At 36.6% G+C, this 18,112-nt stretch overlaps 1 protein-coding gene across 3 annotated transcripts in view; it reads right to left on the minus strand.

Moving 5' to 3' along the window:
* The window catches only part of LOC100376702 (filamin-C-like), a 108,876-nt gene extending 92,014 nt beyond the window's left edge, over positions 1 to 16,862 (minus strand). Inside the window, exons 1-2 of one of the 3 annotated variants that reach the window (XM_085497234.1) lie at positions 16,715 to 16,862; positions 8,477 to 9,055 (exon numbers count right to left, since the gene is read on the minus strand). In XM_085497234.1, the coding sequence (XP_085353360.1) occupies positions 8,477 to 8,819 (343 nt within the window). In that variant the 5' untranslated portion in view covers positions 8,820 to 9,055; positions 16,715 to 16,862. Of the gene's footprint in view, positions 1 to 8,476; positions 9,224 to 16,714 lie in introns of those variants that run through there. The other 2 variants (XM_085497235.1, XM_085497236.1) reach the window with 2 other exon arrangements.
* Positions 16,863 to 18,112: the final 1,250 nt, after the last annotated feature.

The following is an 18,112-nucleotide window of genomic DNA, read 5'->3' on the forward strand; positions in this document are numbered from 1 at the left end:
TGACCATGGAAGAAGAAAGTTACAAAACCAAATGGAAGTCACAACGAATGCCGGCCCTGGACGTTTTGGCCAAGAGTTTCGACCAGGGTGGACATTTCGGCCTGTGAAACAAACTATGTTTAGTATATAAATTAGTGTTACAAGTTTGCGGACATTAGTGAAGCCATACAGAAATATCTCCCAATCTGATCAAGTGAACAGTGGTGGTAACATATATTGTTGATATAAGTAATGGGCATAAGAGGACATAATGATTTTCTTTCATTGTGAAATTCATTATGTGTGTTGATATCAGTTATTTCATAACAATAAGTGTTGGAAGCACAAATTTGTGTTTATGTTTGTGTATTTGGTTTATTCTCAAGTGGAAAATAGTGATTTTTTTTTAATTGTATATATTTACTTTATATTAATACACCATAGTTGAAAGCAAAAAAAAATTATAACAAAAAGTTGTACCTCCTAACTGCATTACCTGTATATGTGTGATGCTGTTTGTGTGTTGAGAAGTGAAGTTCTAAATTAAGAGGATTACAATTTGTATAATTTTTTTAATACTAGAAAGAAATTAAACTATTTAATAAAATTGTTCAAAAATGCTACTAGAAATATTTAATATAAAGTCTATTAAGTGATGTCGGCATAAAGTTGTTTAGAGAAATATTTAATATATAGTTTCTGACGTTTCTAAGATCATCTTACCATTGAACTCTACTTAGATCGAAACATCCACCCTGGTCAAAACTCTTGGCCTAAACATCCGTTCACCACTACAACAACCTCTATGAGCCAATCTATTATTATTGATATAAGCAATTTTTATTAAATTCCCCAATGAAAGTTGATAATTACAGCTTTCCTGCTGTCCTTTAAAAATGGTGCAGAGCATGATTAACAGATGTCCTGCAATTTGTTGTTTTTAGATTGTACCCCCTCTCTTCCCTCAACATGGGTGTAAAAATAATAGACATGACATATGTCAGGAAAGTTTAATGGCTGACAATTCAGACTGCAATTGGAAATGCCAAGATTCAAGATTGTTTTATTAGAATGCTTCTTGTTTTTAGTACTACATATAGCATTAAGATCACAGAGTCACTGCCACATCAAACAATGTTTCTTTTTTTTGTCTCTTTGTTGTGTGTATCACTAGACATTTTCAACACAACGATATTTTATATTATTTGATAGAGAAATGATATTATGCAAAAAATTGCCTAGGCAGTGAGTGAAAATCGCTTCAAGATTAGCTTAGCTTTGTTTACACATCTGAAGCCACTCAAAATAAGATGACACTAGCAAATCAAGAAAGTACAGATTTACTTTTAACACCATAAATTCAATTCTAATCATAGTAGATTCTCCTGTGCAGTCATAGTTGTGTTTTACCAAGTAGTGAGATCATGCCGGGTATGGATATTATACTAGTTGATGCATGTGGTGGTAAGAATTAGTAATGAAAATTGTTGTGTAACCCAGCGAGAACCAAAATAGTTCCTGATGCACATTTGTTTAATTGCTTGCAATAGCACTTAACCCATCATAAGTTTTCAAGCATTAACAAGTCCCTGACACATGGCAAGGACAGGTTCTCAATTGGTACAGCCCTAAGTAAAGCATTAACAAGTCCCTGACACATGGCAAGGACAGGTTCTCAATTGGTACAGCCCTAAGTAAAACATTAACAAGTCTCTGACACATAGCAAGGACAAGTTTTCAATTGGTACAGCCCTAAGTAAAGCATTAACAAGTCTCTGACACATGGCAAGGATAGGTTCTCAATTGGTACAGCCCTAAGTAAAGCATTAACAAGTTCCTGACACATGGCAAGGACAGGTTCTCAATTGGTACAGCCCTAAGTAAAGCATTAACAAGTCTCTGACACATGGCAAGGACAGCATTATATAACATTATCATCACAGGCAACAAATTCCTTTTTGACAAAGAACCTATTAAAGTATTGTATCAGATGCATCATGTTGACTGTCTGCTGTGATTTACAATCCAACAAAATCATTGTCTAGCATGTTGTATTCTCTGCTCTTTCCTAGCTAAGTTTCCTACATTGTTTCCATTCAGATTGCTGACAAAAATGGGCGTCTTAAGATGTAGGGGATACTAAAACTATTCACCCTCAAAAATAAACTCCAATATAGAAAAATAAAACCACCCATGCACTTTATCTATACCTTTTCATTACTCTTCTGATTTATATTGCTACAACATTCCAGATCCCTAGACGACCTTTGAACCCTAAGGCAGTACCATGTCTATATGCAGGGATGAATAACACTGATTCCTTTATCTCTGAAACTATGGAACTTATATTTAAATCATGTTAGTATGCCAAGAACATATTAGCTCCTTTAATAATTAAAATAATGTAGCACACGTTGATATATTAAATGTACTGCCGGATACTTTAACGATCAATATCTTACTTACACAATTCAGTTTTAATAAATGTATGGTTTTGTCTTTGACTAACTAACAATTACAGAACTTGTTTAAGAACTTTGGGGAAGGGTGTTAGCAAAGTTAGCACAAGCTCCAAGGATTATCTGTTTCAAGTTTATTCAGATGGCAAGAACGTATCAGAGCAAGCATGATTTTTTTTCATATTCTCAGTCTTGGAATAGTTTGCTAATGTAAATAATAAGCATTAATAAATTGTACAACTGTTGAAAGCCATACTTTATTAAGTATGAAGATTTATTTGTCTAGACAGACTAATAAGTTAGTAATCTTGCATGATTAAGTTTTCAAATATAGCTTCAACTATTTACAATATTTATATTTTGCAAATATTCAAGATACTTTATACAAGGACATTGCATATAAAAATTCAATCCGTATTAACTATGTGTTTGTAGTCAGGTCATTTTAATTAACTGATCTTTGTTCTGCTGAGGTATTTCGTCTTATTTTCAAGCATGCTGATATAGTACCCATAATGCAATGTGTCTACTCTTTAACACTCATATCATCAAGCACTGTTATTTTGGTTGGTGCCATGTTACTGCCTTCGCTTTAAATTATTCCATTTCTAGGTTTATTTAAAATTTTGCTAAGTGCTTGTGAAGCAAACAAAAATTGTAACCCTGACAACCACTTTGTGAGAAATGATGTAGAAAACTTTAAAACACAAAGCGTACAACAATAAACCAACCAAGGGGAATGTACAATTCAGTTTTTTTCTGGTTCTGCATCCAAAAATCTGAAAGAAATCCCTACAAAACATTTCAGTTATTAAACATTTTAATTCATTAGTGGGATGGGATGCAATTTATTTGACCATTTACTTAATTTAATCAATCCACAATATAAAACAATAGATAAAATTACAAATGCTTTGAAATCCCAAGACAACTTATCTTATCTTTAATCTTACCAATTGTGGAAAAAGTTTAAATTAAAGTACATTGTGTTTGCTCACAAGTTGTTAAGCACTTAAGTTATACTGGGAAACAAACATTAAACTTACAATGTCAAAGCAAACACAGAGCTCAAATTGGTGATCTTGAATAAACTGACCTTTCTACCTGCATTTTTACAAACATACATCATATACACAAGACAGTCAGCACAATAAGTGAAGATTCATTGTAATAAATGAAGAAAAAATGGTTTTCAGTCGTCAGTATCATGTACTATTTGATATAGTTCACTGTCAGTTCATCTGTAGAGGCTGTGTAAAAGGTGTGGATGTGAACACATTTTTGGAACAGAATACACAGGTAGGCATACTTGTGAACTTCTGAAGTTAATGGGTTGTTTTAATAGTGTCATTCATGCATGGTCTACCCTACCCCCTCCCCAAGTGGGCCCAAGGGATATCAACACACATTGCATGCATGAACCAGTGTGTTTCTTAATCCCCTATAGAACACATTTTCAGGATTCTAACAGAAGCAAAATACAAGGGGTACACCACACAGAATGAGCCTTAACGGACATGGTTATGCTCTAGTAACAGACCTAAACACACCCCTTTTACTCCCATTTAGATGCACTGACCAGTGTCCTTTACTAGCAATTTACAATTGAAACCACAAAAACAACAACTGCCATGATTTGCACTCTTCTGGGAGTTCAACCAGACAATCTTTTACACCTATATACACTGTGATTAATCACCAATTAAATATACAGCTAAACTCTCTGGAGATACTATGATAAATATTCTATCCTTACAGATGTGAGAAGGTGAAAAGTCATCATACAGACAGGCATCTCCCTACACTGGATGAAAGGCAATGTGCCAAACGTTTCAAAATCTGTTCCCATAGACATGCACTTTATAATCAATGGTTTAAAGGCACTTCAAAAGCTTAACAACAATCTCTATTTAAACACCCTAAAAATTCTGTCATTCTTTTCATAAAATAAGAACAAATATACTTTTAGTTAACTACAGCAGAGTTAAAATAACTACTTCAATATTGCCAGGTTAGAGTAATGACCAAGGTTAAGTGCGTTTTTTGAGTTGACTTGTATATGGTTTCTACCACGGTGTGAATAAATGCAATTCACCATAGTAGTCACGCATATTTATGCCCTGGCAAACACCAATTAAACCACCAAATGTAGCAGTCTAAAATTGCACAGTCATTGATAGACAATAAGCTATACAGAAATGGTGAAAGCCAGGTCACTGTAAATATACTGTTAGTCAATGCCTATTGTTCCCTATGCATCACTAGATTAAAATTTGCATCATAGATTTGATTCTATGGATATAATTTAGTTGTCTGCCACATTCATTCTTGGACATTACCTAATTTTCACTTGAAATTTATTTTGGGGCACAGAAATAAACAGCCAAAATAAGATCTATTTTGTATCATTTACATCGACTTTATCAGTAAAAATAAATGACACATGTTGACGCAGATTATGAGAGAAAATAAATTCAAACTAAAAAAAAAGTAATCCACAGTAGATTATTTGAAATTTCAGACACTGTCTTTATAAAACACAAATTAGTAGTATCAGTGATTATCTATTAACACACGTTTTATTTCAGAAACTGTATAGTATTACCTATCCCACAAAACACACAACTTAAGAATAAGAAACTAATAACAGGAGCCAGTGATAGCTAGTTTCCTGTGATTCTTTTCAGTGTGGGTGTGGAAACGACACAGCTTTACTGAAGACTATATGTGTTACAATGAGAGACACACCTTATAAATAGGAAGTGACTAAACCATAAGATGGACACAGTTTACTTCTATTGGCTTTCAACACTTGAAAAGAATTTCAAGCCTGGTTCCATCTCAGTAAAGCTGTGTGCTGGCTAAGATGATTAGGAAGAAAGATACCAGATATGTGCATCTGCCCCCCCCCCCTCTCTCTCCAAAAGACAAAACAGTATTTTTCAAAATAAAGCTCTGCCAGACTATCTTGACAGTATAGTACTGGTATATAATATACCTAACTTTTTAACCAAGATCCCCCCCCCCTCTCGAAATACATTGTATTTACTTTACAAGAACTGGACAGTTGTTTTACTGACATTTCACCATACTTGTGGTGGCTACTTGTGTTATGGCAGAGCCTTTCATGCCTGAAATATGATAATCTTATTTTAACAGTGAAATAGCAATGGGATGGGTGCTTCTCAAGATTCTCCTGTCAAGGTGTGTAACCATCTACATAGAGAACCTCAATCTTTTGAGTGGACCCTTCATTATGCATTTGGGCAGGCACTGACTGGACAGCGAGACATTGTGTACCCAGTTATAGGCCAGACACTGTCTACACAATGAACACCTCCAACCCTTGTGCTGGATGAAGACAGTGTGAACCCGCAAACCATACACCAACAGTTTAGTAGCCTGCAAAAGCTGCAAGTTTCTTCGTTCTATTCTGAGTCACAATTAGTGAAAATCAGGATGCATTGAGGCATGCACAGCAAGTGGCTGGGTGTGACTGTCCAACCCAAACACAGAATGACACCCACAATTCTATCCCATCCCCTTCCAAACAAACACTACACTAGGCAGACACTGGGCTGTTTATAGCTGTGAGACAAAGAGAATATCTTCCAAATAAGGAGTTAATTTAACAAGCTGTTTTCATACCCTGGTGTACAGTTACTAACATAGTCAGACATTTGCAGAGAAGTTCAGTGAACTGATAAATAACAAAACCAGACACTGAGTAAATTGCACAGACTATATCACACTAAACTACTTACATAATAATTACCAAGTAATTCTAAATTGGCAGTAAATTAATCTGAATTGAATAAGTATTAACTTTATGAACAATGAAGCCAAGCATTCTATTACCAACCACTAATATTTTTAAAGGTGCCATCAGACTAGCAGGACAATGTTCAGCATATCATTAAAAAAACACAGCTAGTCCAGAGTTCCATGGGCTTAAAGTCTTAGAAATAGAAATAGCTTATCAATGAGACACTGATAGAATGCCCTTTGACTTTCTGTTTGGTGGGTGCGGAATAGTACCATGAAAAGGGAATGAATGAGACAAACCATGTAGAAAGAGCTCTTTACTGGACAAAGAATAATAATATATGTGGATGAAAGTAGTGTTAGGTCTTTACTCTGAGTTGAGCCAACAATAGATGGTTATTCAAGTAATTTGGGCCAATCAGGTCAGGTATAGTACAAATAAATCATATATCATCATAGTTAGAATAATTCGTTGAAAATAACTTTGATTAAAAAAAAGCTTTATAAGGTCTATAATTTAACAAGACATACTCCAAATAAAAGACCTTCAGACTAGTGTATTTGCCAGCTACCTGTTAACTTGACAGCAACCATTTTTTTTTTGACAGGCAACATTTTATCATTTTTCCCTTTGTTCTCAGGCAATTTTATCACCTATAATACCCAAAATTATCCTTTTAGCATATTTTTGATAGGTACTTAAATTTCTGGCTAATACCATACTATTTACTAATGCATTTTGATTGACTGTAGTTTATTTACTATTCAGATTAACAGCTTTCCAATGTAATGGTCTTCATACCATAGCTGTAACTGGAGCAGTTATGTGTCGTTGAACTTGTGTAAACTGCTTAAAACTTGCACAGTTACAGTGAATAAATACTAGGACATATTTAGCATATAATACACATTTAATATTAATGATTACAAATCGATATCCGTAATTTTCAAACAAATTGCTCACTTTGAAAAAAATTAAAAAAAAACACAAAAGAAAGTATTGCTAAATACTAATTTTGAAATGCAGGCCTGTCCTTGAGATTGGAGTGCTCTGTATATCAAGCTATACAGTGAGCTTTGTAACCTTATACATGCATTGTGCAAATATTAGACAAACTGTCAGAGCCTGGATAAGGGATAGACTGTACAGTACTCTATATGGGGTGGGGCTTTATACCCCAACAATCCTTACAATTACACCATTGAAATATCACAAATGATGGGCAAAATTTGACTGCATTATATATTGTATTTTTAAAAAAAACACCCTAGATAAAAAAAATAGTATTGTGGAGGATGATGGAATTGTTTCATTGATAGGATGAATGAAGCCATTATATCTTTTGTATTCTCCTGGTCATTTTGTGGTATCTATTTACAGTCTTGAACACAAGAAGAGGGTGTGTCATGTAGTAGACATGTCTTAAGTGAAAGAAGTACTGGCCTTCTAAACATAAAAAAACGCTAAAGTTCTGAGCAAACACTTCCTGCATGCCAAAGTGAATAATTCAGTTTTTTGGATGCACTTGAGGGTAAATGTACCACTACGTTCCAATTTCTTAAAATGTTGCCATCTGCATATATCATGAGACTATAATGAAAGTTGTTACTATGACAACCTGTTGCTGCAGATATCACAATTTTCAACTGATTCCACTTTCAGAGATTTTTGTTATATAATTTAATTGAATTACAAATGTACAGTGTGTCATGTTGATAAAGTATTATATACCTATACATTCTAGTCACTACCCCACCCAGTCAAAACAGATCAACCACTACAATAACATTGACACTTACAGTCTGCCACATAAAATACCAGTTTTCAGTAAACATCATGGGAGCAGCTTATAGAAATGACTTTTATTTAAGGTCAAATGCAAGACATAGTTTTGTGTTGATTCGTCGGAATTGCTATAGAATGAGCGATCGCGATGTTTTTTCTATTAGTCACAACCGCCATGTTGTTTTCAGTGCCATACGTGTTCTTGGTCATAGAGGCCCAGTTCAGTAAATAAATCAACATGTGTTCATAGGTGAATGGAAGCAGTCAGTATGTGGGCCTCAACTGGGATTTTTCCCTTCAAAGCTGCTGATTGATATACACGTACAAATTAGAGCAGCAAACTCGGTGGACGTCCGGCGTGTATAGGCGTACATACCGGCATTGTAAAATATGAAAGCTAATAAAACAAAATATTGCATGACTCTTTTAAAATACTCTCGGTTTCTCCCTCACTCCTCCCCCCGAGTAGAATACCAGACATACTTACCGATGTTAACAAGCCTGATGCCTTCATCTTCCAAGAATTTTAACGCCAGTGACACATTTTCTAGCTTCATGGGTCGCATCGTCGGCCGCTTGTTGAATCGGGGAATCCTCTTGTGGGAAAGCACTTCGACCAGCGCAATGAGGCGCAAACCATCGTTGTAATCTGTTTCCAAACTAACTATCTGTTTGTTGGCTACCTTCAGATGCTCGTTGCACCATCTTGTAAAAGTATTCTGCTGGATTCTCTTCCAGGGCGCGTCAGATGCGAGATCCTTTTCTGCGAGCGGCATCTCCTCCTCTTCCTCCAGTTCTCGTTTCTGGACGAGGTCGTCATTATTATTCATTCTGCCTTCTATTTATTCAAAACCACTTGAACAATGGACTGAGGGAGTGTTAACCTCCAAAAAAAAGCTTCCGGTGTTCCCCGGACACAACGTGTGTAAAAGCGAGAATTGGGGTGTCCCAAAACAGTTCGGCGCTGCCTAGAGTCAAATACGTCTTATGTGTACACACAATCACGCAGTGTCAGCGAAATATAAACTATGTGAGGCAACACTTTCCGATGAAACGGAGCCGGACTCTGTAAAATGAGATGGACAAGAAAGAGTGAGTTTACCGTGAGCAGTGAAAGTCGATGTAGCTTGCAATACTAGACGGCCATGTTTGTCTGCGAGACAGGAACACGGTTGTGTGCTGTGAGAACGATAGGAGTCCGACTGCAATGCTGGGGGCTGAACAAAATTGTTTGGTATGTGTGTCAGTCTATGCATTTTATGGAGCACCGTCGTATGACAGCTGACTCTAATAGGCCTCCAACATGGACGAGTCAACATGATTGGCTGTTTTAAACGAAATACTATACCACCAACGCTCATCGCTTTTACAGATGGCCCATATCGATATCGAAATTCATTCTAGCAGACAAGAGCCACTCAACACTTAAAAACGTCTTTCCAAATATGGGAACGGAAGACTCCTCCCAATGTTCAAATCCGTTCCGCCGCCATAAATTGAATCAATGATAAAACCACAAAAATGCGGCAATATCTGTTGGGAACACTACAACTGGAAATAGATGCGCCGCATCTTCCTGTTCAGCATGAAGAATTGCACTAATTCATTGCATGGCTAGGAATAAAATAGATATACCAGTAGCCTACCCACACTAAGTTCACTGGCCGGCCATTAGATTGCATCGTTCCGTAATTACTTCCCCGGTTCCGTTTCCGTATTGCATCCTCATGTTTCAAGTGACAGTTTACGACAGCGCCCCCAACATATCACATGATAAATCCTTTTTCATTTTCCTCTTCGTAGGTATTTTCGTTAATTTAGGTTGTTCCCCCCTTCTAAAGACCAGATAACGCATTTATCTCATTCACTAAACAATGATCTAAGTGACCACATGAAATCACAGTATTCACGCTCACTTTAGTTAAATCCACATAAGCGCGTGTTTCATTTTATTTGAATATATTTTGCTATTAATCATAGCTATCACAACTTTGGAATATTTTCGGTCGGTTTGGAACTGTTACATCATACAACTCTGTGTGGTATAATATACATATGAGCTGCTAAAGTCCGGGGCCATAGTTCACCGATGTCAACCTCGGAGCACGTGCCTTGAATAGTATAAAGAAACACGATGACTGTCATATCTTTCGATTGTCTCATCAGAGATTTATTGGAGCATAAAAATGTAGCTTATGTCATTTATAATTTGACCTATGTGTCTTTAACGTCGGAGTTGACGTTGATTGTCAGAATGAGCCGGGCGTAGCCGTCGTTTAACATAAAGTACATTCTACGTAAAACAACATATTAGTATTGAAATTTCATCCAGTAATTATTTACGTTAAGTTGACATCAAGGAGAACTTGATCAGTAAGGGTTACCCCAAAATGTGTACATGGTGAATTCAACCAGTAAGGGTTACACCAAAATGTGTCCACGGAGAATTCAACCAGTAATGGTTACACCAAAATGTGTCCACGAAGAATTCAACCAGTAAGGGTTACACCAAAATGTGTCCACGGAGAATTCAACCAGTAAGGGTTACACCAAAATGTGTCCACGGAGAATTCAACCAGTAAGGGTTACCCCAAAATGTGTCCATGGAGAATTCAACAAGTAATGGTTACATTAAAATGTGTCCATGGAGAATTCAACCAGTAATGGTTACACCAAAATGTGTCCACGGAGAATTCAACCAGTAAAGGTTACACCAAAATTTGTCCATGGAGAATTTAACCCGTAAGGGTTACACCAAAATGTGTCCATGGAGAATTCAACCAGTAATGGTTACATTAAAATGTGTCCATGGAGAATTCAACCAGTAATGGTTACACCAAAATGTGTCCATAGAGAATTCAACCAGTAATGGTTACACCAAAATGTGTCCATAGAGAATTCAACCAGTAATAGTTACATTAAAATGTGTCCACGGAGAATTCAACCAGTAAGGGTTACACCAAAATGTGTCCACGGAGAATTCAACCAGTAAGGGTTACCCCAAAATGTGTCCACGGAGAATTCAACCAGTAAGGGTTACCCCAAAATGTGTCCACGGAGAATTCAATCAGTAAGGGTTACCCAAAAATGTGTCCATGGAGAATTCAACAAGTAAGGGTTACCCCAAAATGTGTCCATAGAGAATTCAACCAGTAAGGGTTACCCCAAAATGTGTCCATGGAGAATTCAACCAGTAAGGGTTACACCAAAATGTGTCCACGGAGAATTCAACCAGTAAGGGTTACCCCAAAATGTGTCCATGGAGAATTCAACCAGTAATGGTTACATTAAAATGTGTCCATGGAGAATTCAACCAGTAATGGTTACACCAAAATGTGTCCACGGAGAATTCAACCAGTAAAGGTTACACCAAAATTTGTCCATGGAGAATTTAACCAGTAAGGGTTACACCAAAATGTGTCCATGGAGAATTCAACCAGTAATGGTTACATTAAAATGTGTCCATGGAGAATTCAACCAGTAATGGTTACACCAAAATGTGTCCATAGAGAATTCAACCAGTAATGGTTACACCAAAATGTGTCCATAGAGAATTCAACCAGTAATAGTTACATTAAAATGTGTCCATGGAGAATTCAACCAGTAATGGTTACACCAAAATGTATCCATGGAGAATTCAACCAGTAATGGTTACACCAAAATGTGTCCATAGAGAATTCAACCAGTGATGGTTACATTAAAATGTGTCCATAGAGAATTCAACCAGTAATGGTTACACCAAAATGTGTCCATAGAGAATTCAACTAGTAATGGTTACACAAAATGTGTCCATAGAGAATTCAACCAGTTATGGTTACACCAAAATGTGTCCATAGAGAATTCAACCAGTGATGGTTACATTAAAATGTGTCCATGGAGAATTCAACCAGTAATGGTTACACCAAAATGTATCCATGGAGAATTCAACCAGTAATGGTTACACCAAAATGTGTCCATAGAGAATTCAACCAGTAATGGTTACATTAAAATGTGTCCATGGAGAATTCAACCAGTAATGGTTACACCAAAATGTGTCCATGGCGAATTCAACAAGTAATGGTTACACCAAAATGTGTCCATGGAGAATTCAACAAGTAATGGTTACTCCAAAATGTGTCCATGGAGAATTCAACAAGTAATGGTTACACCAAAATGTGTCCATAGAGAATTCAACCAGTAATGGTTACACCAAAATGTATCCATGGAGAATTCAACCAGTTATGGTTACACCAAAATGTGTGCATAGAGAATTCAACCAGTAATGGTTACATTAAAATGTGTCCATGGAGAATTCAACCAGTAATGGTTACACCAAAATGTGTCCATGGAGAATTCAACCAGTAATGGTTACACCAAAATGTGTCCATGGAGAATTCAACAAGTAATGGTTACTCCAAAATGTGTCCATAGAGAATTCAACCAGTAATGGTTACATTAAAATGTGTCCATGGAGAATTCAACAAGTAATGGTTACTCCAAAATGTGTCCATAGAGAATTCAACCAGTAATGGTTACACCAAAATGTATCCATGGAGAATTCAACCAGTTATGGTTACTCCAAAATGTGTCCATAGAGAATCCAACCAGTAATGGTTACACCAAAATGTATCCATGGAGAATTCAACCAGTAATGGTTACACCAAAATGTGTCCATGGAGAATTCAACAAGTAATGGTTACACCAAAATGTGTCCATGGAGAATTCAACAAGTAATGGTTACACCAAAATGTATCCATGGAGAATTCAACAAGTAATGGTTACACCAAAATGTGTCCATAGAGAATTCAACCAGTGATGGTTACATTAAAATGTGTCCATGGAGAATTCAACCAGAAATGGTTACACCAAAATGTATCCATAGAGAATTCAACCAGTAATGGTTACATTAAAATGTGTCCATGGAGAATTCAACCAGTAATGGTTACACGAAAATGTGTCCATGGAGAATTCAACAAGTAATGGTTACTCCAAAATGTGTCCATAGAGAATTCAACCAGTAATGGTTACATTAAAATGTGTCCATGGAGAATTCAACAAGTAATGGTTACTCCAAAATGTGTCCATAGAGAATTCAACCAGTAATGGTTACACCAAAATGTATCCATAGAGAATTCAACCAGTTATGGTTACTCCAAAATGTGTCCATAGAGAATCCAACCAGTAATGGTTACACCAAAATGTATCCATGGAGAATTCAACCAGTAATGGTTACACCAAAATGTGTCCATGGAGAATTCAACAAGTAATGGTTACACCAAAATGTGTCCATGTAGAATTCAACAAGTAATGGTTACACCAAAATGTATCCATGGAGAATTCAACAAGTAATGGTTACACTAAAATGTGTCCATAGAGAATTCAACCAGTAATGGTTACATTAAAATGTGTCCATGGAGAATTCAACAAGTAATGGTTACACCAAAATGTGTCCATGGAGAATTCAACCAGTAATGGTTACACCAAAATGTGTCCATGGAGAATTCAACAAGTAAGGGTTACCCAAAAAATGTGTCCATGGAGAATTCAACAAGTAATGGTTACACCAAAATGTGTCCATAGAGAATTCAACCAGTAATGGTTACATTAAAATGTGTCCATGGAGAATTCAACAAGTAATGGTTACACCAAAATTTGTCCATGGAGAATTCAACCAGTAATGGTTACACCAAAATGTGTCCATGGAGAATTCAACCAGTAATGGTTACACCAAAATGTGTCCATGGAGAATTCAACAAGTAATGGTTACACCAAAATGTGTCCACGGAATATTCAACCAATAAGGGTTACATTAAAATGTGTCACGGAGAATTCAGCTACCAAAGGGTGCTCCAGAAAGAACTGGGCCAATAAGGGCCACTGTATGAAAAGTATGGTTCATATTTATAATACCCAAACAATGAATAACAAAATTGCATTAGTTTTCAAAAATTTTGAAATAATTTCAATGTTTTAAAAATCCACGGAAATTACGAACATGTAATTTTTATGAGCCCAACAATTATCATTTGTTGAAAACAAAATCCCCTGGGACTACTTTTCCGGGCTACTTTTGGTGATTTGGTTCATGTTGTCAAAAAAAATATGAGCAGTTTTAACCCATCCAAAAACGCGTTACAGTTGTATTCATTAACATATAGAACGAGTACCCGTATGTAGTTTTGTTATCTTCAACGCCGCCCTGGGTGACATATACTTTGTAAACACTGCATGGAATGTAGTTGGGCAATGAGTGAATATATACTATTATTTATTATTTAATTATTTTATATATTATTTTATATTGAATTGTTAGACTATTCGTCACAGCAGTTCTATAGATTCAGTCGGATGTGAATTCCGGCACTCTGACTAGCGGACACATGCCAGACAATTAACATAATTTGACCCAGTAGCATGTCTGTGGTAACAAAACTTGGCATATAGCTAGCTACTTGATCTTACAAGTCGAATGAGAAATTGATTCCAACTGTAGAATAAATGGATTATTGTTCTTATGTAATGGATTCGATATTCAATCTATTAGTCATACATTCACACCTGTAATACAACATGGTGTAGCGTAGTGTGACGTAGTGTGACGCAGTGACGTGGAATCTCAATAGTACAAAGTACGACTAGTATGACGTTGTATCGTACAGTGTTGTGTCTTGCGACACAGTGCATGCAGTGTAACTTTCTGTCGTGCAGTAACGTCGTAAATTGTGGCACAGGAATGTAAACTGTAAACACGAAATAAATGGATTACCATTCACATTGAATATTTGATATACTGTAAAATACTTTATTTTCGCTGAAAAACTTTTTTTGTCTTTATAGGAATTTATTTTCACTGATTTTTAGCGAGTTGAATGTAAAATATATGAAAAATGTAAAATATATGAAAAATGTAAAATATATGAAAAATGTATATTTGTTGGATTATATTTTCACTTAACTATTCCTTCAGCGAATATAGCGAACATTAATTACAAGCCAAAATAACATATTTTACAGTAGTATAGCATAATGTAGTGTAATGCAATGCGACGTAGTGCATTGTCGTGTGTTGTAGTATGCAATATGAACAAAAACATATATTTGTAATTATTGTTGTTGTTGTTCGACTCTCCATAATTGCGATTTATCACATATTAGTTAGATGAATACACACCAAAACAACCAATGAACATGCGTATTGAGGAATGTCATTGTTTCATCCAATGAACACTCAGATGTGTACTGCAAGCACGACGTGTTCTGGTCGTGATAAATTATAGTGTAACGTACTTATCAACATACGGTATCAAACAACATTGCAAGTACACGTTGCATCTTCAAGTACTGTGCTGCAACATGTTGTAGTGTTATGTGACGCAGTGTAGTGTAATATGACTTTTTACTACATCTTCATGGATTGTACTGCAGTATTGTGAACTGTAAATATGAAATAACTGGATTATCATTCTTACTGAATAGATATTCAACGAGTGGGACCTATTTTAGTAAATAGTGATGTAATCAACAGTATTAAATGTAAATTGTAAAAAATAACTAATAAACGGTGCAGTGCGGTGCAGTGCAGTGTGCGATAGCGTAGCGTAGTGATATTTTGATAATTGTATTTCACGAAGGTCAAACATATGACTTAGCGGTTGAATGCGTTTTAGTACCATCTGTTAACTCTGCCCGGCATTGTGTCCCTTATATTGTTTAAAGTGAATTGCAATGTCAGGGTTGGAGATTTTCGTATCATGCGTTGGTAAAGGTATATCTTTTGAAGACTATGCTTGGGTTATCTTGTCTGTATAGGTAGTCTTCAAGTGCATTGGACTAATTCACTCAGACACTAAGAGCCAACGCCCTCAAAGTTTTTTAAACCTTGCTATTTATTAGTAAGATTTCAAAAGAACTCGTTCCTTTCAGTTGAAGCACGTCGAGTTTGACACTGTACAACTATTGTTGTTTCTCACGCAGTTTCCACAGAAGCAAAATGTGTACTCGTTAGTGCTTTCTGGTCATGTGTGGTTGAAATGGGAAGGTCCCGCAGACGTATTTATCTGGGGGTGAAGCAAGATGATACAAAGCAGGGGTGCCTGAGGCGATGACCCATTGATGACCTATATCGATTTCATCACTGCCGAAATGGAATGGGAACAACTCCCACTTTCGTTCTCACCTTGAATCTCAGTACGTGTCAAACTTTCAAGTAGTTCATAGATTTAGAAGTGGGCGATAGAACCACAGAGTAAATACTGCATATACTAGTTAGTTTACGGTCGGGTAAGAATTAGTAAACAATTACATTGCATATAACAAATCAGTCCAATCATTTCGATATATTGAGATGTATTACAAGTCTAAATACATGCGAGTACACATGATTCGAACTGTTCATACATCTGACCAAGGCCAGTTCGCTTGATCACCACGGCTCGTTTATCGGGGTGTACATTGATGCGAGGTTGGTATATACGCTGTGCGAACCGTCAATGTCGATGGTGATTTCCAGGACCCAAGTCATGACAAATATAGAGTAGTGTTCCGTCCCCTCCACATACATTAATTGTCATCAGTACTGATGCTGTCCAAGGTCGGACACAGTGTCACTGTGATAGAAGATTGGTGTAAACCTGGAGATAGAGTGACGACATGTGTCCCACCGGTGAAGAGTATCAGTTGCACTGTCTCTGCTCGTAATGCACTCATAATGGTTTCAAACGAATTACACGAAATTATACATACGTACCAAACACACATACATATAAGTATGTTGTCTTGACAACTAGCTGGCCTGTGCCGTGTTGAGTAAGAGTATTTACCGCTGGCTGTGGTCCACCTCGTCTCTGCAAACGATACTGTACGCACAGTTCAGATCAGGTACACAAATACGGCCTCTATATGCATGAGAAAGGAGACAAGGGTTACGGCCATGCCAATTGTGTATCGCAATTATAATGCAGATTACTTTGTTGTATACGCTAAAATACTGCTATGTGTATATTATACCAGTCAGAACGCATCCAATCGGAAACCTATACTCCCCTCCCTAATGTCACGTCGATGATAACTAGGCAGTTTAAAAATAGACGTGAATTACAATACATAAAAATAGACACATATTATATATTACGTGGCATCACGTGGCTTTATTTACGGTATTACACACTGGGTACAGCACCTGTGTGCGTTAGTGAAGTCCCAACTATAAGGGCGGCGAGCGTTCGTAATCTGGCCGTGACGTCCTTGGGAAAAGAAGCTCTACGTCTGAAAGGTATACTGAGCCAAGCCCACCACCAGTAGTCCAGTGAGTGCGGCTGCGATCGGTATATGTCGATGCATTTTCATTATATGTTTGACCCATTGGGTATTAAGTTATGTGCCCCACCTGGGACTACCTAGCGATGTGAAATGAACTGATGGCATAAGCCCAATTGCTGAAAAGCGATGTGAGATTAGGACGCTTTACTCAAATTCGCGAATTATAGCCGAATTCGGAAATATTTCGAACGATTTTCAATTAATTCAGGAATATTTTTAAACAAATGGTAGTACATAGTAACTAAAATATAAAACAGTTGATACAACTGGAAATACTATAATTATAACTATTATGTTGCAACGGTATTATATAGCAATACGTGCTATCTGTCTCAAATCCGTCATATAAATGCATTCACTATGCCCCGGCACCGCCATTTCACGATTTTATAATATAATATAATATACACTTTAAATCCACCATCAATTAAAAGTAAATGTATCGACTCGCGTCGAAATGTTATAGAACTACTGTTACTGTTACAAACACACATTCTAATGTTATTTACCCGGCATGCGCTCCTCAGGCTGCGTTAATGCTTGAGTAGTTCAAGTGGCTTGTGAGTAGATTTGTGAAACGACTGTGGCTCTAAAACCCTCTCCACACTTGACTAGTATAGGTGATATGTATTCAAGCATTGACTAGATTCTTGCGTCAAAATTCCGAAAAGAACTGTTCAACAGGTTTTCCATGGCTAATACAACAAGCTAAATGAACAAGATTGGCGTAGCAACATTCATGTTGTAGTAATATTTGTCACCATGTTAATTTTGTATGTGCACGCAAGATGTCAGGGATCGAGGGTACATCGTTGACAAAAAAATA

This window comes from Saccoglossus kowalevskii, chromosome 3, assembly GCF_978046115.1.
Source record: "Saccoglossus kowalevskii chromosome 3, keSacKowa6.1, whole genome shotgun sequence".
Classification (NCBI taxonomy): domain Eukaryota; kingdom Metazoa; phylum Hemichordata; class Enteropneusta; family Harrimaniidae; genus Saccoglossus; species Saccoglossus kowalevskii.